This window comes from Suncus etruscus, chromosome 10 (genome assembly GCF_024139225.1).
Source record: "Suncus etruscus isolate mSunEtr1 chromosome 10, mSunEtr1.pri.cur, whole genome shotgun sequence".
Classification (NCBI taxonomy): Eukaryota; Metazoa; Chordata; class Mammalia; order Eulipotyphla; family Soricidae; genus Suncus; species Suncus etruscus.
In genome coordinates this window covers 102,976,575-102,999,961 of record NC_064857.1, presented here as the reverse complement: position 1 = coordinate 102,999,961, position 23,387 = coordinate 102,976,575, and the positions used below count along the sequence as shown (strand labels likewise).

General features: G+C 37.6%; 1 protein-coding gene across 2 annotated transcripts in view; it reads right to left on the bottom strand.

Annotated features, from left to right (window-relative positions):
* Positions 1 to 23,387, bottom strand: part of CHN2 (chimerin 2) — a 330,699-nt gene that overhangs the window by 11,531 nt on the left and 295,781 nt on the right. For both annotated transcript variants that reach the window (XM_049781874.1, XM_049781875.1), the window contains one exon: positions 3,329 to 3,413. In XM_049781874.1, coding sequence (XP_049637831.1) covers positions 3,329 to 3,413 — 85 coding nt within the window. The remainder of the gene's footprint in view (positions 1 to 3,328; positions 3,414 to 23,387) is intronic.

The window sequence follows — 23,387 nt, the reverse complement described above, 5'->3', positions numbered from 1 at the left end:
CAAGTCAACTGTATGAATACTTTGGTAGATCTGTTTGATTAATATAAATGTTGACAAATTAAGTTAAATAGGGTTGTCTTGTTTAGGTCTATTTATCATAAAACAAGATTAATTATAAAACAAGAATCTCTGATGATTATCATGAATATCAAATAAATTAATATAGATAAGGTCTAAAGCGTAGTGAAGAATACGTGAGTGTTGAATTAATTAAAAGAAAGCAATATAACTAGATATAGAAAAACAAAGATATCTGTCTACCTACTTTAACTTCCTTAGTATTTCACCATGTTCTTAATTTTTTTTCATTTGGCTCATATCTAGCAGTGCTCAGGGCTTACTCCAGGCTCTGCACGCAAAGATCACTGCTGTTATCTTAGGGGAGGAGGTGGCAGGATCAAACCTAGGTTAGCCACTTTGCCAGGTAAACACCCTACCCACTGTACTATCGTTGTCACCCTATATTCCTAATTTTTAATTTAAAACATTTTTTAATTGTAGTAAAATAGACACAACATTTGAGTTAGCATTTTCACTATTTTTAAGCACTCAGTTCAGTGACATTAAGTTCCTTCACCCTGGGTACAACCATCACCACCATCCTTGCCACAATTATTTTTGATGCTCTAAAGTGAAACTCTGTGTCCATTAATAATAGTTCCCCAGAGCCTCTTTCCAGTGGCCCCAGGTCAGCATCATTCTACTTTGCCTCATGATTAACTGCTACAGATGCTTCATATATGTGGATTCACAGTATTTGTTTTTATTTTTTGATTGGCTTCTATGATTTAACAAATACCCACCAGCTTCATTCATGTTGTCACATGTGTAAATATATCTTTTCTTTTAGAAACTATTGTATGAATATATGTTTTGCTTATTCATTTGTTCACTAAAAAAACAGTTGACTTGTTTTTACCTCTTCTTTCTTTTTGTTTTTGTTTTTGTTTTTGGGCCACACACAGTGATGCTCAGGGTTACTCCTGGCTATGCACTCAGAAATCACTTCTGGCTTGGTGGACCATATGGGACGCTGGAGATCAAACAGAGGTCTGTCCCGGGTCAGCCGCATGCAAAGCAAATGCCCTACTGCTGTGCTATTGTGCTGGCCCCTACCTCTTTAATCGTATAAATAATTAATAATAATAATAATAGTAATAATAAATTACTATGAACACGGGTGCACAAAATTCCAGGTGTCTGTATTTAGTAATTTGGGTATAAATGCAGAAGTGGAACTGCTGGATCATATGATAATTAGATTTTTAATTTTATCAGCTTATTTAAAAGATTTGGAGCCAATAATATAGTTAGAGTCAACAATGATTGAAACTTAAATAAACATAAATGTGTAAAAATTTAAGTTTTAAAAAAATCATAAAAGTATAAGATATAGTATGTTTTATTATTTGTTTTTTGGGCCACAATTATCAGGGGTTATTGCTGGACCTGGGTCGGCCATGTGCAAGGCAAATGCCATATCCACTGGGTTATCACTCTGGTTCCTAAAAATTTTAGTTTTTTAAACCAATTCCATATGATCTAAGTTTGTTCCATTTAAAATGAACAAACTGTGTAAATGAGAGAGCTCTTCTTAACCGAAAATGATCAGTTTTAATTTTCCTACTACTCAGTGAAAATATGACAATATAGAATTGGCCACTGGAGACTATTACCATTATTATCTTGAATGTTTTATTTAAAAAAGGAAAAGCTTTTTATTCCAGAGAATGATGATGTTCACAGCTAACATAAATCCCAGAACTTGTTCTTACAATATTGATTTTGGAATAATTTATTGTTCAATTTGAGATTAGCAACAGGGAATATTTTGAACATATCTGGACCCAAAATATTCTGGATGGGTAGAATGAATGTCCATTGGGTAATGAGAGTTTCTATCATTTTACTGAGCAATAGAACTGTGAGATGCTTTGTAGCTCTGTGTGTGTGTGTGTGTGTGTGTGTGTGTGTGTGTGTGTGTGTGTTTGCTAGTTGGAAATCTGGTACTCATAGATCTACATGAGTAGATCTTGTCTCAGAGCTCTGGGATAAAGGCTAGCTGAGCTGCTTGACATTCAGGAAAATCGATGGAGCTTCCAGATATTACCACCATTGATGGCTGTATATAAAAGAGAATCCTCTCTCAATTAGAAACAATTTGAGATTCCATATTGCTGTGAAGCAAAATGGCAGCCTGAAAGAAAATAGAGCATCATCATATAGTATCATTAACTTCTTTTGTTTTTGTTTTTGGGCCACACCTGTGATGCTCATGGGTTACTCCTGGCTAAGTGCTTAGAAATTGCTCCTGGCTTGGGAGGACCATATGGGATGCCAGGAAATCGAACCATGGTCTGTCCTAGGCTAGTACTTGCAAGACAGACATCTTACCTCTAGCACCACTGCTATGGCACCTATTAACCTCTTTCATTAGAAAAGCTCCCTAACGATTTATGTGAAGAAATGTATCTCTTAGCAAGGAATAAAGATATTATGGGCTTATTGGCAATCTGACCAATAACCAAATCACAAGGCTGCCCTTATACCTAGAAACAATTGTCTGCCAGAAAAAATGTAGAAGGTGAATTAGGAAGCCCAGTTATGCCTGAATTTGACAACTCTTTGCTGTATTGTTAGATGTATTTTAATTTGAGTCTTACTCTCGGTGGGAAAAACCTGGGGTTTCAAAGTGCTTTGATAGCAAACCACAGTATGTAGCTTTATAACTGATCTGAAGGAGAAAAAGACTGAGCAAGGGAATCAAATCAATGTTCCACCACTTACCATTTAACTGAGGGCAATTAACAATGATCTCTACACATCTGTTCCTCAGTTTTTTTTTAGAGAATTGAGAATGACCACATCTCTCAAGACTGGTATGATAGCAAATAAGGGTTTTTTGTTGTTTTTTTTTTTTACCAAATCTGTTAATTGGTAAATGTTCTTCAATTCTAGTTTCTTTATATCCTGTCTTTTAGAATTAAGTAGAGTTAGAAAGAAATATGACTTTTCAAATCTGCAGTTTTCCCTGAGATCAATTAATTATTTTTGGCCTATTTTATAGGTAGACAACTATGGAAATATACTTGCTTAGATGTATTTCTTTTCTTTTTATCCACAAGTAGGAAAATACTCATTTTATTTTATAAACATAAGAATATCATCATTAAGCCTAGCTATACCTTGAATCCCTCTGAGAGCTATATTTTTCTGTTTATTTGATCATCCTGTTCAGTTCTAGAGAACTCTGAGAGCCAAGAGTTCAAAAGGGTGGGTGGCACTTAATATATTTGAATAAGGATTAAAAACGAAGTTCTGTGTCTACCTGAGCAGCGGACTCCCTGGGCGATGAGTCCCCACATGAAGTTGGCACAGTATTCACACCAGTGTGGACCTCGAAACGTGTGGACCTTTGACCCAGAGAGAAGAAAAACATCAGAAAACTTAATCACTTGAGAGCCAATGATTTGGATAGGAAACCAAAAGAAGAAACAATGGCTTGAAGAGGCATGAGAGTCTCTCTTCTCTCCAGAGAGGGTCTCTTCTCTCCAGGGAGAGAGAGCTGTGAACAAACCTAGAGAAAACAGAGATGTGCTTTGATCCTGGCAAATTCTCTACTATGATCTACCATGCCCTAGGCCTATGTCAGAAAAGAATGCGGAGAAAGAATAAGATTACAGGGCCGTGAAATTATTCTCTCACCACCCAAAACAAGGCCTTTTGCCAATAAGCCCAAGATAGTTCAAGCCAGTGGCCACAACCTGCATTTAGCTCAGCAAGTTCTGGAAGACAGAGTTTAATTACTGTGCCCCTTTGACCAAAGTTGCCCCATCCATAGACTATCCAGGCAGGTAAAAATAAGACATGATTATAGGATAATTAAAAGGTTTCAAGAATTGGAACCACTTTCAAAAGAGGCGTTAGAAAAAGTGAAGAGTGGTTAAAAATGCAGGGTACCATTAGAGTCTATCATATTACCTTCCTCAGACAATACTCATATTCAGCAGACCAAGACAATGGATGTGTAAACTAAACTGTAAGACCACCAGATGCCCAAGGCATTTGTTAAATAGTTTGAATATCATGAAGTATAGTTAGTCTTTTTCTTTACTCAAATAAAGATATGACTATGTATTAAATCAAATTTAAAATAAAAATATCAAACAGAAATACATATTATTTAATTTGTATGAGCTTTTAAAGATATAGAGCTAAAGAATTCCTTGAAAGAAAACAGTCATGGGAAGCCAGAAACTACCATAGCTACTCTACTTGGGAGCCTTTAGAATCATCTGTACTATTACATAAGAACTTTTAAGGTTTTAAATGTCTATTAGCTGACAGAAGAGATGCAGATACTGTATTATATATAATACATATTATATATATTAGTAGACTGGGAAACTTGTATACTATTATTTAACAAAAATATCAGGAGGGCAATTATCTTGCCTAAACTGTACTTAAGAAAAATATAGTGGGACTGAAGAAATAGTATGGTTGACTTGAATCAAATCCTTAGCACCCTATATGGTCTCCTGAGACCACCACGAGTGAACCCTGAGTGCAGGCCCTGGAAGAGGCGGGGGTAGGGAGAGGTGGGAGAGGAAGAGGAAAACTATAGCATCTTTTTAAACATTTTTTCAAACATACTACTAACTGGAATACATAAATAAGCCAATAAAACAGATCTGCTTCCCTCCTCATAAAAGTCGTAACATTTTAAATAAAGAAAAAACAAGTGATAAGAAAAGTTCAATTTTGAATAAATGGAGTTCTTTTGCTCTTTTATCAGATGCAAATTTCCCATCATATTATTTCCACTTTGAAAATAGCAATAATTCACCCCCCCAATAAAACCTTTTAAAGTTATTTTTATTTATTTAAGAGTGTCTTCCTTCTAAGAAAGAAATAAAAAAAAAAGCACAAAATGCCAAGAATCTGTCCAGAAGAGCCTAAATGTCCTAATTTGTTTAGATCAGTGCTTCTCAAATAGTGGGGTGCGCCCCCCAAAGGGGACACGAGACTCCATAAAGAGGGGCGTGTTTGACCTCAGCAAACACTGTCATTTAAGCTAAGTCCCGTGTTTATGTCTCTGTATGTCTCTGGAGCTGAGAGTCGCTGTGTCCTGCTTCAAATCCCGCCTCGAAAAGCTATGTCTTGCAAAACATGCTCATTGTAGTCACTAATCCAGACATCACCTCTGATTAAAAAATCAGCTCAAATATTTTATATATTTTTGTTTTTAAGGTTAAAGATTTTTTTTAATAAAGATACTATTTAAAGTTGCTTGAGGGGGTGTGAAAAGTGTTTTCTTCGGGGCCGGGCGGTGGCGCTGGAGGTAAGGTGCCTGCCTTGCCTGCGCTAGCCTAGGACGGACTGCGGTTCGATCCCCCGGCGCCCCATATGGTCCCCCAAGAAGCCAGGAGCAACTTCTGAGCGCATAGCCAGGAGTAACCCCTGAGCGTCACAGGGTGTGGCCCAAAAACCAAAAAAAAAAAAAAAAAAAAAAAAAAAAGAAAAGTGTTTTCTTCTTCCTAGGGGGGCATGACAGAAAATAATTGAGAAGCACTGGTTTAGATGTCTACTCAGATTAAATTAGGTAAGAAAATAATTGCTCAATAAAGTGTCCTATTAAAAGTTGAATATTTTCTTTTTTTTTTTTTTTTTTTTTTTTTTTTTTTTTTTTGTGGTTTTTGGGTCACACCCGGCAGTGCTCAGGGGTTACTCCTGGCTCCATGCTCAGAAATTGCTCCTGGCAGGCACAGGGGACCATATGGGATGCTGGGATTCGAACCGATGACCTCTTGCATGAAAGGCAAACGCTTTACCTCCATGCTATCTCTCCAGCCCCAAAAGTTGAATATTTTCTAAATTCAGCACTCAACTGTTTCTTAATATTTTACTAGAAATTCTCTAAAGGAACTGCTTTGGTTAACTATGGCAACAAAGTTGATTATTAATATGCAGTTGAAATTCTAAGATCTATTTTAAGAACAACATAGACAAAAAAGACTATTTCCCTATCACTTCCTCCAAGAGATGTGAAAGGGGTTATAAAAGAAAAAGAAGGGCAGTAAAGAATCATGAGAGTTCCATTGCTTGAAGGATTATGTTGGGGGTAGAAGAAAGAAGCATTTCAGAAAGGAAAAAAAAGACACATTTTAAGGTTCCTTTAAGAAGGAAAAGAGCTGAGAAAACTAGAAGACTAGCATTTTCAGACATTCAAGAATGGGGTTGGAAGATGGCCAGAATTTGGTTGCTGAAAAGCACTTCAAAGACTATTAAAGAGGATGGTTGGGTTTAAATCTAAGCACAACTGAAAGTTCTTTACTTTAAGTAGTATAATAATGTGTATGTATTTGTGTGTGTGTGTGTGTGTGTATGAGAGAGAGAGAGAGAGAGAGAGAGAGAGAGAGAGAGAGAGAGAGAGAGAGAGAGAGAGAGAGAGAGAGAGAGAGAGAGAGAGAGAGGACAGACAGAGAATAGGCGGGGCCTTTGGCAATTGAAAGAGTTAAAAGATAGCAGTTTCTAATTGAAAAAATACCAGGTTGGTGGCAATCAAGATGGGCAAAGGATGGATTTGAGACATAGTTCGAAGATAGATCTTTTAGAACTGGATAATAGAACAAATGTGGGTCTCTGAGGGAGATAAGAATTAAGAATGAATCCTAGATTTATAGTATAGTGGGTAAGGTAATTGCCCTGTACCTGGTAGTTCAAGTTTGATTCTATTTTCCCAGATGGTACCTAGAGCACTGACAGGAATGATTCCTGAGTACACAGCACCAGAAGTAACCCCCGAGCATCTCCAGGTCTGGCATAAAAACAAAAACAAGTAAACAAATAAGAAAGAATGCTCCTACATGCCAGTTTTAGAAATAAGGCAGTTGATTCCATTGCTGACAAGGGGGAAGATACTCTTTTGGGGAGATTTTCAAAACTCCATTCCTCATTCTTGGACAAATATATTCATCTCTGACATACAAATGAGCATGCTCATGTTATTACTATGATACATACTTAATATATTTTAGTATTCCATGTCATTTTCTGAATGCTATGCTAGTAATTATTTTTTATTGTGTGACAAAACTGCCTATCTGAATCTGGGTTATCAACCAGGCAGAAAGCCAAATAAAATTTTTTTCTTTTGATCATTGGGTCATTCTTTGGATCATTGGGTGATTGTTTCACTCTTGGTACTCTGGAGTACCAAGGAGTGAACCTGAGTTGATAGTATCATTCAAGACAAGAGCCTTACCTACTGTACTATCACTCTGACCCCTGAAAAAGTTCTTTAAATCCTGGCTGCTTCTCTCCTCTCCTCTTTAAATCTACCCAGAGTGAGAAACTAAACAAAACTTACACATTTTAGTAGTTTATGTAATCTCCCCATACACATACCATATGACAAGACACTCAGCTGAACCCCACTGCTTGGACTAACTAAACCAGGAAAGGAAATAATGACTAGAATACAAAAGCCCCCCACAGAATGGGAGAAACTATTCACCCAATACCCATAAGGGGTTAATATCTAAGATATAAAAGGTACTGACAGAACTTATGAGAAAAAATATAACTCCATCAAAAAATAGGGAGAAGAAATGAACAGACAATTCTTTAAAGAAGAAATACAAATGGCCAAAGGCACAGGAAAAACTGCTCCACATCACTAATCATCAGGGAGATGCAAATGAGGTACCAGCTCACACCACAGAGATTGGCACACATCACAAAGAATAACAATCTTGTGGATCAATCAGAAAAAAATGAAATCATGAAATTTTCCTATACATGGACTGGCATGGAAACTATTATGCTTAGTGAAATAAGTCAGAAGGAGAGAGAAAGACAGAATAGACTCACTCATCTATGGGATTTAAGAAAAATAAAAGATATTATTGTAGTAATACACAGAAATAATAGAGATGAGGGCTGGAAAGACCAGCCCACAGTATGAAGCTTACCACAAAGAGTGGTAAGTTCACTTAGAGAAATAACTACATTGACAACTATCATGACAGTGATAGTGAATGAGAGAAATAGAATGCTTGTCTCCAATACAGCAGCAGGTGGAGGAGGAAGGAAATGGGGGGGGGGCATTGGTGGTGGGAATATTGCACTGATGAAGGGGATTGTACTTTTTTATACCTGAAACTCAATTATAAACATGTTTGTAATCATGGAGATAAATAAAAAATAAAAATGCCACTTTGATGGCATAACATTTTGAAATCTGCTGTGCAAATAGTAGACTGTTTCTTTCATTGGAACATAATTTTCATTTTAGCTCCTTATGTTTGGATAAATAAAACAAAATTTGAAAATCTAGCTTGCACAATTATTTTCATATTGTACAATATTTTGGGGAGTATTGCCATTTTAATGGTGTTAATTCTGCCAATCCATGAGCAGGGTATGTGTTTCTATTTCCGTGTGTCCTTTCTTATTTCTTGGAGCAGAGTTTCATAGTTTTCTTTGTATAGGTCCTTCATATCTTTAGTCAAGTTGACTCCCAGATATTTGAGTTTGTGTGGCACTAATGTGAATGGGGTTGTTTTATTAATGTCCATTTCTTCCCTATCAGTATTGGTGCATAAAAAGGCCATTAATTTCTGTGTATTAATTTTGTAGCCTGCCAAATTGCTATATGAATCTATTGTTTCTAGAAGCTTTTTGGTAGAGTCTTTAGGGTTTTCTAAGTAGAGTAACATGTCATCTGCAAACAGTGAGAGCTTGACTTCTTCCTTTCCTATCTGGATTCCCTTGATATCTTTCTCTTGCCTAATTGCTATGGCAAGTACTTCCAGTGCTATGTTGAATAGGAGTGGTAAGAGTGGACATCCTTGTCTTGTACCAGAATTTAGAGGGAAGGCTTTTAGTTTTTATCCACTGAGGATAATATTTGCTATTTGCTTGTGGTAGGTGGCCTTAACCATATTGAGAAAGGTTCCTTTCATTCCAATCTTGCTGAGAGTTTTGATCAAGAATGGGTGTTGGACCTTATCAAATGCTTTCTCTGCGTCTATTGTTATTATCATGTGATTTTTACTTTTCTTCTTGTTGATGTTGTGCATTATGTTGATAGATTTACGGATGTTAAACCATCCTTGCATTCTTGGGATGAAATCTACTTGATTGTTGTGGATGACCTTCTTGATGAGGCATTGGATCCTATTTGCCAGGATTTTGTTGAGGATCTTTGTATCTGTGTTCATCAGGGATATTGGTCTGTAATTTTCTTTTTTGGTAGCATCTCTGTCTGGTTTAGGTATCAAGGTGATGTTGGCTTCAAAAAAGCTATAAAATTTATTTTTAATTTAAGAATCATGGCTTACAAGGTTATAGTTGGGTTTTAGGTATACAATATTTCAACACCAAGTTCACTACAACCCCCAAGTGTCAACATCCTTTCACCAGTATTTCTATTCTCACATCCATCCCAACTTCCCCATCTGCCACTTTGACAAGCACATTCGAAAGTTGTGTGGTTGTAGTTTATTGTATTTTTGTTGTTGTTGTTGTTTTTGAACTACACCTGGTGCTCAGGGGTTACTCCTGGCTCTGAGCTCAGAAATCACTCCTGGCAGGCTCGGGCAACCAATGGTTGTAGTTTAGATCTTATGTTTTCAGTGTTGTTGAGTCTGTGCTTTGGGGAACATTTGGAGCAGAACTCATCAGTACTTAAGCTGGTGGTACTCAGGGGCCAGCAGGGCTATATCTAGTGATATATCAGAGGGCTAATGTTAGGCATCCAATTTAGGCCTTACACGTGCTAGGCAAGAGCTCTTCCATTGAGCCTGCCCCATTCCATATCTCCCTGCCCCTTTGAGTTTTGTTTTTAATGGGATACAGGCTTGTCATGGGATGTATATGTTAGAAAGACTGGAGATTCAGAAGAGAAAAGCAAAGAAGTAAGGCTTTCAAGCAGCTGACTAATAATGGGCCTATATGAAAGCAAAGATAAAGAAATCTTCAGAATGAGCAAAAGATTCAGATTTTTTTTTTGCTTAAGAAGAGTTAATGAGTCAAAAAACAGTACAAAATAATCTTTACATACTATATAGAGTACAATTGCCTGATAGAGTTAAACAGACTTCTCAACAGAAAGAGATTATGGAATTACTTCCTCAAATGGTTAGGAAAAAAATCCTAACAACTACCATAACCAGATAATAAATACTCATGAGCTAAGATTGAAATAAAGATATTTCAGAAAAATGCCCAGTTTCAACTTAAAGATCTTCACTCAAAGAAATACCAAAGGATAATACACTTTTTTAGTTGAACCTATTGGGAAAGAACAGGATTCAAGAAACAATGGTGAGAAAGTAAACTGCTAGAAAACAAGCAATCTAATCAAGTACTGTGTGTATATAACAAGATAACTAATTCAGGGGACATGAAAACAGGATAGCAAATGGCATGGAAAATTGGAGGGGTTTAAAGGAAACAAAGGTCATCAGTCTAAGGTTATTAGAACTTGGGGGGGTTTAAGGAGAACTATTAACTAACTGAGGAGGGTTTTTAGTGTATATATTTTAAAATTTTGAGTATATACAGAGTAGAATTAAATTCATAATTTTTTTAGGTTATATTGTATACAAAAGTTAGCTGAAAACATAAAAGTTCGGGGCCAGAGCAATAGCCCAGCAGTAGGGCGTTTGTCTTGCATATGGTTGACCCAGAACGGACCTGGATTTGATCCCCAGCATCCCATATGGTCCTCCAAGCCAGGAGCTATTTCTTTCTTTCTTTTTTATCAATGAGCATCTCAACTACTAAAAATAATATATTTTTATTAAATTAAAATAAATATAATTATTTACATTTTTATCTTTTTTTATTAAAGCAATAGATTTAATTTATTTTTTTTAACCCTTCACCAGTGCAACATTCCCATCACCAATATCCAAGTGTCCCTCCTCCCCACCTCACACCCGCTTGTACTCTAGACAGGCTTTCTACTTCTCTCATTCAGTCACATTTTGTTATGATAGTTCTCAGTGTAATTATTTCTATGACTGCACCCAACAATCTCTGTGGTGGGCTTCATGTTGGGAGCTGGATCCTCCAAGCCTCCTCTATTTTCTCTCTGAGAATCATTACACAAATGTTTTTCATTTTTCTCAAAACCCATAGATGAGTGAGACTATTTTGTGTTTATCTCTCTCCCTCTGACTTATTTCACTCAGCATAATATATTCCATATACATCCATGTATAGGAAAAATTTCATAATTTTTAGAGCATATGGGAAAAAGAAATGATTTATAAAAATCACTCAAAAGCAGAAGGGAGAAAAATGAATTAATATGCACATTTGTTAGGGAAAGAAAAGAAAAATATATAAAGTTTTAATCATAATAAATATAATGGGCTCTAGCTCATCTAATTCAAAACAATTAAAATTAGTGAATTAATTTAAATTGAAATTAAAATTATTTTAAGACCCTTGTAAGAAACACTCCAAGCATAATGTGATGAAAATATTAATAGTGATAGATCAAGATATCCCTAGCAAATACTAACCAACAAGAATGTAAATAAAGGATTATGAATGTGATCCTTTATTGGAAGAACATGTTCCTCACATGTTCAAGACTCACTACCACATGAATATCCAACGTGTGACTTGTTCATGGACAACTCTTATAGATTATACAAATTTTAAATAAATAGATTAAATAATAAAAGCTACTTATAAGCTAAATATACTGTATAAAAGGCTAGAAAGACAACAGCATTGAATAATTGAGATTATAGCAGATTATTGTAATATGGAAAATTTATATTTTTAATTTTATTTTTTTTACATTTTTATTTTATTCAGACCATTGTGATTTACAAAATTCTTCATAGTTGGATTTCAGATATGCAGTGAATCAGAGTCATTCCCACCACCAGTGTCATCCTCTCTCCACCAATGTTCCCAGGTATGTCTTATACCACCACCTTTTGCCCCCTGGCCTGCCAGTGTAACAGGACCATTTTATTTTATTTTATTTTTTGCTTTTTGGGCCACAACCAGTGACACTCAGGGGTTTCTCCTGGCTATGCACTCAGAAATAACTCCTGGCTTGGAGGACCCATATGGTATGCCGGGAAATCCAATTCCTAGGTTAGTGTGTGCAAAACACCTTACCGCTTGCACCACTGCTATGGCCCCCTATTTTAAATTTAGATTATTATAATTTGGGTCTCTTGATTCTATTGTTGACTTCAGCTTGGATATTTAGTTCTGTTCTTTTTAGAAATTTTAAAAATATCTAAACACAAAGTAAAAAAACCTAAAAGGGGATTTTACTCTTTGTTGTTGTTGTTCTTAGGCCACACCTGGCAGGGCTCAGGGACTACAACTAACTCCATTTTTAGACTTCATTTCTGTGGTGTTCTGAGAACTATGAAGTACCATTGCTGGGAATTGAACCTGGGCTTCCACATGCAAAGCATGTGCTTGGTCTGTGAGCTGTTTCTCTGAATTAATAAACAGGTGATTTTAAACTTTTTTTTTAATTGAGATTCTGTAATTTATAATAATGTTAATGATAGTTTCCCATCTACACAATTCCAATGCCACACCCATTACTAGTGTACCCAATTTCTTTTCCTAAGAACAGCCTCTTGTTCCTCCCCTACTTCATATACACACACAATCAGTTGTGTGGATCATTTCTCCCATTGTGTTGCCTTGGGCCCCTAAAATGTGACTTAAAAAATGTAATAAAAAGCAAACTGTGGACAGGATTGATTAAAAAAAGCAATAGATAATAATGGTAAGAAAGACATAAATGTATACTCAATAAAGATATACAATAGAAAACCTCGCAAATACTAACTTAATGCACATAATACTAAGTTTATGAAATAATTCACTTAAACATAAATCAGTAAAAATGACTCAATATAGAAAATCAAAGTTCAATGATAACAGTGAAATAATTTTGCAATTGGTAGTGAAACATCTACCCTAAGATTACAGTTCATGAACTACTGTTTCATCAAATCTTAAACTAACAAGTCATAGCTAGCCAATACAAGCTATTCCAGAGCAGACAGCAAAAAAGAAAAAACTTTACAATTTCCTTTATAAAGCAAATATAATCTTGAATTTTTTTTTGCTTTTTTTGGGGGGGTCACACCCAGCAATGATCAGGGGTTATTTCTGGCTCTATGCTCAGAAATCACCCCCGGCAGACTCGGGGGACCATATGGGATGCCAGGATTCAAAACAGTGACCTTCTACATGCAAGGCAAACGCCTTACCACTGTGCTATCTCTTCGGACCCTAATCTTGATATTTTTTAAAAAATACAAGTATAGCATATAAAAATAAATATATAGGTCAATTTCAATAATAAACATCCTAAAAATCAAATGAATGTAACTGTATATTTTTTAAAAAAATTTTTAAATTAAAAATAAAAAAAATTAACCAACAAAGGCTTATTTAAAATACCTGAGGTAAACAACAAATTACTGCAATATACCACAATAACAAAACAAGGGAGAGGAAACAAATAATCAAAAATTAGAAACCAACAATCAAAATTCAATATGCGTTCATAATAATACCACTGGGCACATTAGTGGTGCAGAAAAAAAAACTTTCTAAATTGGTTAATTAAAAGGTAACTATAAAACAGACATAATAAATGTCATAAGTAAGAATGAATAATTCTTACATTATTACAGAATAATTTCCTTTAAAGTAAATAAAAATGTAAGGCTGCCTGCTCTCAGTTCTTGTCTTCTCATTTTTTCTTTTCTTTCGTTTTGGGTTTTGGGGCCACATCCAGTAGTGATCAGGGCTTTCTCCAAGTAGGCTCAAGGGACCATAGAGGATGGGCTGTGGCAAAGCAATCACCTTACCTGCTGTACTATCACTCTGTCCCCCTAACTGTTTGTTTGTCTTGAGAGATGGAGAGTAGCTATGTATTTTTTATATGTTGATATAGCAGGATATTGAGTTTGTGCATCAGGAGATCCAGGACAAGGTAATCCTAGGTTCACAGATATTTCACATTTTGCAAAGAGAAAAGGATTTTTGCACCTATTGTTCACTAGGATTGGCCATATTTACAACCATCTTTTCTACCAGTGTTTGCTCACTGCCTTCCCTCTCAACTCACCAGCTCAACAAAAGCAGACAGGCCCTTCTGAGAACAAATAGTTGAATGTCCTCACAAACACCCATTCCCACAGCAATGAAACAAAATGGGTACAAAGGAGAGCTTAAGTTAAACATTATTTTAGGCTCAGTGCCTGATTTCCTCTTTGTGATGTGCCTGTTTATTTTCATGGCCAGTATATTGTTCTTTTTTTTTTCTGGGTCCATAAAGACACTCTCCAGTTATCCATACTCAAGGTGCAGTCTGAATCCATTTTATTTGGACTTGACTTGGCATATCTACACTCTCGGCGAAATACCTCCTAGAAGTCACTGACCAGAGTTTTCCAATCTCTGAAGTTTATTGATTTTCAAGAAAATCTTTTCAGAAAAAGGACATTTGACAACTTGAGGGCAATAACTAAAATACTCTAGACAGGAAGAAAATACCCCAGACAGGAAAAATGTCTGTCCAAGACTATTATACTGGGCTTGTTCTGCCTGGAATTCAAAAACCACACCAAACAGAAAAAAGATGATATTACAGAAGATAAGGTGTATTTGATAAATAGCCCAGGAATGGCTAAACAAAAGCGAGAAATGATGTCTAGAAAAATCACAGGCGTTCAGAGACTATCCCCTCTGACCTGGGTTCTTATAATGAGCAGGATGTTATTTGTCTCCGTGGGCTGAATCTGGAAGGCAGTATTCCCTGGTGGTTTTATAACAAATATGTTTTGATGGACAAATATGATTCCGTCCAAGTGCATCAGCAGTTGGCCTGGGCTTTAGACTGTAAAAAGGGAAATTACTGTTTATGAAGTGCAATTATTTGCTTTCTCTAACAGTTTGCATCATACTGGGTCCTCTTGACACTTTGGACTGGGTAACTCTTTGCACCTTTAGCTGCATTAGCTGCTTTCTAGGCAGCTAAGAAACCAGTAGCATCTTCCTCCCTATATTTGTTAGCCCCTAAGTTGCCACAAATGCAAACATTTTCTTTCATACATTGCTAAATATCCTTAGCTGGGGACCAGGGAAGGGCGGAAACAAAGTAATTTAGATTGAGGACCACTGGTAGGGTCAAACCATATTACCTCAACTTGACCTTATTCAGAAAGGGAACTTTGAAAGTGGATTTTTGAAAGTACTAGAGGTAGGATGCTTGCCTTGCATGAGGTCAACTGGGTTCAATCATTAGTACTCCATTTGCTTCCCCCATCTGAGCCCCACTTGGAGTGATCTCTGAGTACTCCTGGGTATGGTCCAAAAACAAGGTAAATTAATAAAAATAAAGCGGGGTGGGGGGAGGAGAATGATGACTTTATTCCTTTGACTAGAAAGGACTCTAAGTTAAAAACAGCTTTTTCTTTTGCTTTTCTGAAAATATTTTTTGTTATTTTATTGTATATTATGTGAGGAGAGCTCCCTACTAGTTCTCCCAGGAAACACAGGGGAGCAATTTGTGGCCAACCCAGTCATTAGTGCCTAAAGATGCAGTGCTGCTGTGGTCTTACAATGTTAAGGATTACCTAAACTAACCATCTGGTATTTGGGGGTGTCTAGTGACAGATATTGTAGTTGTCAGGGACTTCCAGGGTGTATGTGGTGATGCTGTGAGGACCATATGGTTCAAGGGATTAAACTGGGCTTGACTGCATGCAAGGCAAGCTCTTTAACTCTTGTATATGTCTCCAGTCCCTTAAAATAATTGTTTTGTTTTCGTTTTGGGGCCACACCTGAAAATGCTCAGGGTTTACTCCTGGCAGTGCTCAGGGAGCGTAAGTGATAGAAGGGATTGAACCTCGGTTGGCTGCATGCAAGGCAAATGACCTACCCACTGTACTATGGCTCTGATCTTGAAAATAACTTTTAATCAAAGCTCTATTATAACATTATAAACATTTTGGGGATGTGTATTATTATGAACCAATATCTACACATAGAACTTAAGTTCACCACTGAAAGTCCAATTCTATTTTTTTTTAAAAAAGCCTTAGTTACTTTTCATAGAAAAGTAGTTGGAGATGGTTAATATGACTTCCGGCTACAAGCAATTTGGGTTCAGGGTAGTCAGTCACCGAGTCTGACTTGCCTACAGATACCTGAGAATTTGGGATTAAGCAAGAGGTTTCAGTGTTAGCAAAGGGTTTTTCTTCTTATCTGCATTTCCCGTAGTCATATGCCGTTGAACTTGTGTGAGAAGTTAGGTTAAAGTTGGGACTTTTCCCTCTAGCAAGATCAGATGAAACACTGACCTTGAAGTGAACCTTTTCCAGTGGAAAGGAAATGAATTGTTGGTTGGGTGAGCTAGGCCAGAGACAGCAGAGTCAGGTCTGAAGGGCAGATGCTAGGCAGAAGAAGCTTTCTCAGCCATGCTTTCCTGATCAAGATCTGCCTAATCAGTAGCTGTTGCAGTACATTTGAACTGACATTTAACTTCTAAAGCAGAGATTACTACACAGCCTTTTGGGAACTCTATCTAAAGTGACATATTTTTGTCACTTCCCAGCTTCTAATTTGGACTTGTTCTAAAGTTCTCTTGGTTTCTTTGGAGTAAGGACCTAGCACCCATATTCCAACAACACCTTTTCACGTACTCCTCCAAGTGTACTCCAGGAATATTTGTCTAACTCTGATCATGTGGTGCATCATTATGGGCCTGGAGGCTTGTTCACTGAGGCATTGAGGGCTGTTTAAGAGTGTATTCTGCTAGATTCTTGTAGCAGAGGCCCACCACTCCAATGGGTGTTCCCAGACACCATAATATGTTCACTGGGGAACTACATCACTGGGCTCCCAGGCCAGGAGAAAGTTGGTGGTCTTACCTCACCTATCTTTTATGTACCCAGAAGTGCCTGGCACACAACTGGGGCTGAATTCATATCTGCTGGATAAGGGGATGAATGTCTAAGAATTTCCTTTTTCCAAGTACTTTTAAAAAATAAACCAACGGGGCCAGAGAGATAGCATGGAGGTAAGGCGTTTGCCTTTCATGCAGAAGGTCATCGGTTCGAATCCCGGTGTCCCATATGGTCCCCCGTGCCTGCCAGGAGCAATTTCTGAGCATGGAGCCAGGAATAACCTCTGAGCACTGCCGGGTGTGACCCAAAAACCACAAAAAAAAAAAAATAAATAAACCAACAAATATTTACAGTGTACACTGATGCTTTTACTTTTGTCTACCTCACAAAACACAAAAGGCATATTTCACTAAATGAAAATCCAGAATTGGCCAGAGAACAGTCTCTCTGAATTATGTGTTCATTGGAATAAAACAAACTGAATATAAATTAATAATAGCTAAGCAATTGATATGGGTCAGAGTCATTGGGAGATAATTTGCAGTTGTGAAATAGTTTGGACAAGCCACTTCTCTACTTTTATCTACTTGTGTGGCCTAAGCAGTGTATTTCTATTTAGTTTGTTGTGAAATACTATGCTCTCTCCACCAGGCTCTGCCTGGCTCTTAAAGGACCACAATTCACTTTTGTGAATATACAATTAATATTCACACAAAGACTGGAACTTGTAAAGTAACTTTGCAGTCAGAGAAAGCATCCATCTATAGGGAAACTTTGTTCAAAAATGTTCCTTTCCTAGCCTCAAATCCTCACCAGGAAAGACATTTCATTGGATAAAGGCTTCATGCTGTTGGCCTGACTGAAAACTTACTATCAGACTCATCTAGCTGCCCTTTCCATGAACTCACCCTTTTTAATATGAACACACACTGTGGAACAGCCAATACCTAAGACAGGACTTCCAAGCAACTTACTGAGGTTGGTTTGTCAGGAAACAGGTTTCAAATTAACCAGGATGTGCTACTAATCAGCAGCATGCAGGGTCTTAAGGAATAAAGTGAAATAGGAAAAAAAAAACAGCAGTGGAGATCTAGAAATTAAGGCTGGGAGGTCTGAGAGGGTTGTTTGGAAGAAGAATTTCAACAGTAAAAAGCAGTGTTAGAGTCAGGAGAGAAGCAATCCAGGATAGAGAGCAGAGTTTGCCAGAGATCAGACAGATCAGGCATCACTTCCAATTTTACACACACACACACACACACACACACACACACACACACACACACACACACACACACACACACACACAAAATATCAAAGGGCCCCCACCTCTGGGTACTACGTATAAAAGAGAACTCTCTTTCTCATACCTGTGCTGATGAATACCTAACCTTGCTGAGAATAATATCAATAGGAATATGTTGGCTCAGGAAAAAATCCTCATGATTTACAAAGAGAAAGAAAATATGCTAGCTGTGAAGTTTTCAGAGGAATTTTTTAAAACCAGAGAAAAACAATTTCACCAACAGGCTGTAGATCCAGGAGGATTCCTTTCTGACACTTAGCATCGCTCAGTGCCTCCTGGGCACTCTGGTGCTGGGGTTTCCACCATCAAAGTTGCCTGCACAGGGCAGGTCCCTAGCTCACATCAGGCTGTTGGGACTCTGGAAATTTGGAAAGGGGCTTTGGGAACTGGACTAAACATACCGAGGTGTTATCATCAGCCGTGTTCTGCAGCCCCTTTTCCAAGAACAATGAGGTTGATACTGGAGAGCACAGAGCAATGGAGGGAGGGATAGAATCAGGAAGATCGAAAGGAAAAGCTCTGGGTTTGGTGGACTAAGCATTTTTCTCTCCTGCTTGAGTTCTGCACAATTCCTGCAAATTCTAGGAGACCCCTGTGTTGAATATTCTGCTCTGTAACTAAAATGTCAGTTATTCTCTTATTCAAAAAGAAGGAATGTATTGTTTTTTCTCAAGTAGTTTTTTAGTTTATAAATAATTTAATTGAACCACCATCATGAGATACAATTCCAAAGTTATTCATGATTGAATTTCAGTCATATAATGTCCAACAATACCCACCCCTTTCCCAGTGCACATTTCCTACCACCAATGTCCTATCTTCTCCCTATCTGCCTCCATAAGTTATGGGAAACATTTTTCTTCTTTCTCTCTCTCTCCCTTATTTTCCTTTCAGACACTGTAATTTTCATTGTTACTGAAGGGGTACCATATCATATCACTGTCCCTCCTTTCAGCATCTCGTTCTTGTCCTTAGTGATCATTTCCAACTCTCATTATCATAGTGGTCCCTTCTCTGCCCTAACTGCACTCCTCCACTATTTGTGACAATCTCCCTACCATGGACTGGACCTCCTAGCCTTGTCTTTATTGTTTTTGAATATTATTACCATACTTAAAAGAAGACATTTATAACAATGATAATGATGAACTTAGGCTCTAGTAGGACTTATTCACTAAAGACTCTTTAGGACCTGAGGAGAGTTGAGCTGTGGTGTACCCGCCTTGCCAAGCCTGAGCTCAGTGAGGTTTGATCCCTATCACCCCTATAGGCCTACTATGATCACAGCAGTTTTGATATCTGGGGTTTGCTGCTCCCCATTATTACAGTAGCACATTATGTGAGAGCCCACAACCAGGGGGTCATTATGGGAGAAACAACCATTACAAAGAAAAGGGGAAAAAATTAATTAGAAACCAAAAGATCCTATGCTTTGGGAGCAGAAAATGGGTTTCCCATCCAAAGTTCAATCTCTACAAACTCACTTATTTTGGTTTTATTATTATATATTCAAGGCGGCAATGAATTTTATCTTTCCTTTAATTGTTCCTTCCAGGCTTGTTTTTGCCCAAAGAGTTTTTTTTCTGATGATTAACCAGAAGCAGCAGAATAAATTCTACAACCAGACTGGGAAGATAGAACAGGGGTTAAGATACATACCTAACAAGCAGATGGCCTGCATTTAGATCTCTAAAACTATAAAGTACCCAAAATATGGAGGGATACTGAGCACCACCAGGTATGGTCTTGCCTTCTCCTTCCTGAGTACTGCTGGGTGGGGGTTGCTGATAATAAATGCCCACTGCATCCTGGAGCCTTCATATTCAGCTGCTAGCCATGATCACTTAGAATTAATAGGAAGACACCTTGATCCTCCCAAGCACTGCTTTAAATAACAGTCATCCCTAAACACCAAATTAAAACCCAAAATCAATAAGCATTTATGAAGCTAATACCTCTCTGTAAAATTGAGAAGTCTCAATATCCCACCAGGGACAAAGATCTGGGATTAGAAGGTGAAACTGAATGACAGACCACAACAAGCCCAAGAGAACATAATTTAGATTTGTGCTTTGGATAAAAAAATCAGCACTTTTTATTATGATATTATTTTAAAAATTGGGCCACAACCAGTGGTTCTTAGGGCTTATTCTTGAATCCATGGTGTAGGTGGGTTGAAAAGGAACATGGCACTTGAGTTAACATAGTCAGAGGGTTTAGTTGGTGCAAGCTTCTATCTACTGAAAGGGAGGGAGGACACAAAGGCAGAAGCTGGTGGCCATTGTGTCCAGAATGGGTCATTTCTGAGAGTCCCTACATGGAAATCTGGGTTAAGTGGAGTGAATATGGGCCCATGTCTCTCCCTTTCTTTGCACAAGGCAGCATTCTTGCATAAGTTGGCAAGAGTGCTGGCCCAATATCCCTCTTCATGAACTCTTCTTTTGGGTCCACTTTGGTGACCCTGTAAGGGTTCATTGTCCAAAGATGCATTACAACCAAGATGCATTTAACAAGTCATGAACAAGGGAAACAGTGGCAATGGGGTATAAAAAGGGAGAGTGCAAAGTTAGTTGAAAAGACCGTGATATGCCCACCACACAGATTTGCAATCAGTGTTTACCATCTATTTCAGCCTGCTCAGCACCAGGCCCAGTCCAAGATATGAGTTTCTGCAGAAAGTGAAGGAGATGAAAGTTCCTGAATCTACCATATTAAGAATGCTCCAACTGGGAAGGTAAATACACATATAAATACATGGAGTACCAGCGGTGGTAATGCTATGGGTAAAGGTTAAGCTGGGGGACCGAAAGATAGCACGGAGGTAAGGCATTTGCCTTGTATGCAGAAGGTTGGTGGTTCAAATCCCGGCATCCCATATGGTCTCCTGAGCCTGCCAGGAGCAATTTCTGAGCTTAGAGCCAGGAGTAACCCCTGAGCGCTGCCAGGTGTGACCCAAAAACCAAAATCCAAAACAAATCAAACAAACAAAAGTTGGCATAAATAAAATAAAAAAATAGAAATATTCCATAAAGATGGGAGAGGCTCTTTTCTTTCAAAGAAGAGTTCTCCTCCTTTGGTTAGGTCATTGGTGTGTTACTTAAAGCCCTCTGCTGTATTTAGAAGACAGACCTGCTTTTATAATTTTCTTCCAAAATATCTGCTTCAAGTTGGCTGGGGAGAAGAAGAGGACTGGCTGTGAATTGAAAGGACCATGAATGACAGAGACACCCACCCCTCCTGCCCAGCCACTTGTTCTTAAGGACAGTGGCACCCCCAGTACCATTGAAAAGCTACTATCAGCTGAGAGAGCTACTTGAGGGTCTGGTATGTCTCAGAGCTGTCTATTTAAAACTCAGAATAAAAACACTGTCTGGCTTGTGTGTTCCTCTCTGACAATTTGTCTGTTCTCTGTCTTGCCTTCTTTCAACAGCTGTACATTTGGGGGGAACACACCAAATAGATTGTCTAAGTCAATATTTAAGGAGCTGTTGCTGTATCCCAGAGATACTAAAAAGAGCATACTACCACCAGTGCTAACTGAAGAAATAAGATTCAACTATCTTTTTGATTCTAATACCTTCACTTAGAGAGCTAAGATCAAAAGGGTTAAAATCAGTTTTGCAATTATCAATCAACTCAATAAATCTTGACCTGATTTCTTCACTCAAGCTCAATGCATTTTCATCTAGACAGAAATTGCCCAATACAATAACCTAGTTCTGTAAGGGTATCATTCTAATTGTACCCTTAATATTTACAAACTGGAATTATCAAGAGGGAAAAAAAGACTTTGTAATTTCAAGATGCAATTACAGGACTCAAGGAATAAGGAGTTTGGCCAAAAAAAGCACCTTCTTATGACAACATTATGAGGGCCAAGAAAACAAAAAGGGGAGAAGAGACCATAAGGCTTTGTTATGTCTCAAATCCAGCTTGCCACTACTCAACAGTAGGAAAAATAGGAAGAACTTTGACCTAGTAGATGGTCTAGCTAATGCTTTTCTTCACCCTATTGCTAAATATAGAGTACTGAATTGTTCCATTCCTGGGTTCAATTATAGCATGCAAATGTCAGGGTCTCTTGCTTTCTAAAATCAGAGCACACTTTAATAGACACATTTGTCCTTAAGTCTGTGCAAAGCAAGAGAGTAAATAAGTGTTTCTGGTTGCCTCTGAAAGGTACTTCTAGTTCCAACAGTCATTTAGATCACTGGTCCTGCAGAGAAAGTCCAGGAGATTTTCTTCAAGGCCAAAGACTTACAGGTGACTTATTCCCTTTACACTTGGGTTATTTTTAAGAATAGGGTTTATTGTTCTGGATTAGTATTGAGTGTCTCATGACTTTAATATTGGATGTAGGAGATGGCCAACATTTGATTCTTAACTTGTATCTGAGCCAATGTAGTAAAACAATAAAGTTCATATACAAAAATGAATTTTTCTTTCCTTGAATGATTCCTGCTTGACTAAAACAATGAAATAAAAATAACAATCATAGCCCAGGGTTTAATTTGTATGTGAATGAATGATGCAATCATACCCACTGGACATACTTTATGATGTGATATAGTTTTAACTGTCCTGTTTGTTTTGTGGACTTGTCTAAGATTATGGCATATGATTCTCTTCAAAGTATATCAAGTAATATGAATACTTTGGTGCAGATTGTCTCAAATTAAAACAAAAATAGTTAAAAAAATTCTAAAAACTGTAAATAAGAATGTTTTAATTGTTTCTGATTTCTCTCCAACTTCCAAATTGCCTTCCATTTACTCTCCCCTGTCCTCGATTCTTGCTCTCAACATTATCTCAAGCCTGGGAACCTTTCCTAGGCCCTTTCTAGGAAACACAAGAAGCAAAGAAAAGAAGTGTAAAGCTTGGTTTGCAGGATCGTCCTACCAGTGCTTGTCTGAAGTCGAGAGGCAGCATTTCCAGTCTCTAAACAAATACAAGAGAAAACCCACTTATGTTCTCACTGGCTTTTCGTATCTTTTTGTTTGGTCTGGTGAGCAAGATCAAGGCTGTCAGAGGTTGCGCCACTGCTCCCAGAGCACAAACAAAAGCTTTTGGATGGTAAGCCTAGTCATCCTTTGCTTTCACAGCTGTCTACACAGAAACCAAAGGAGTTAGCATCATTGAAAACAAAAGACCAAACACAAAAT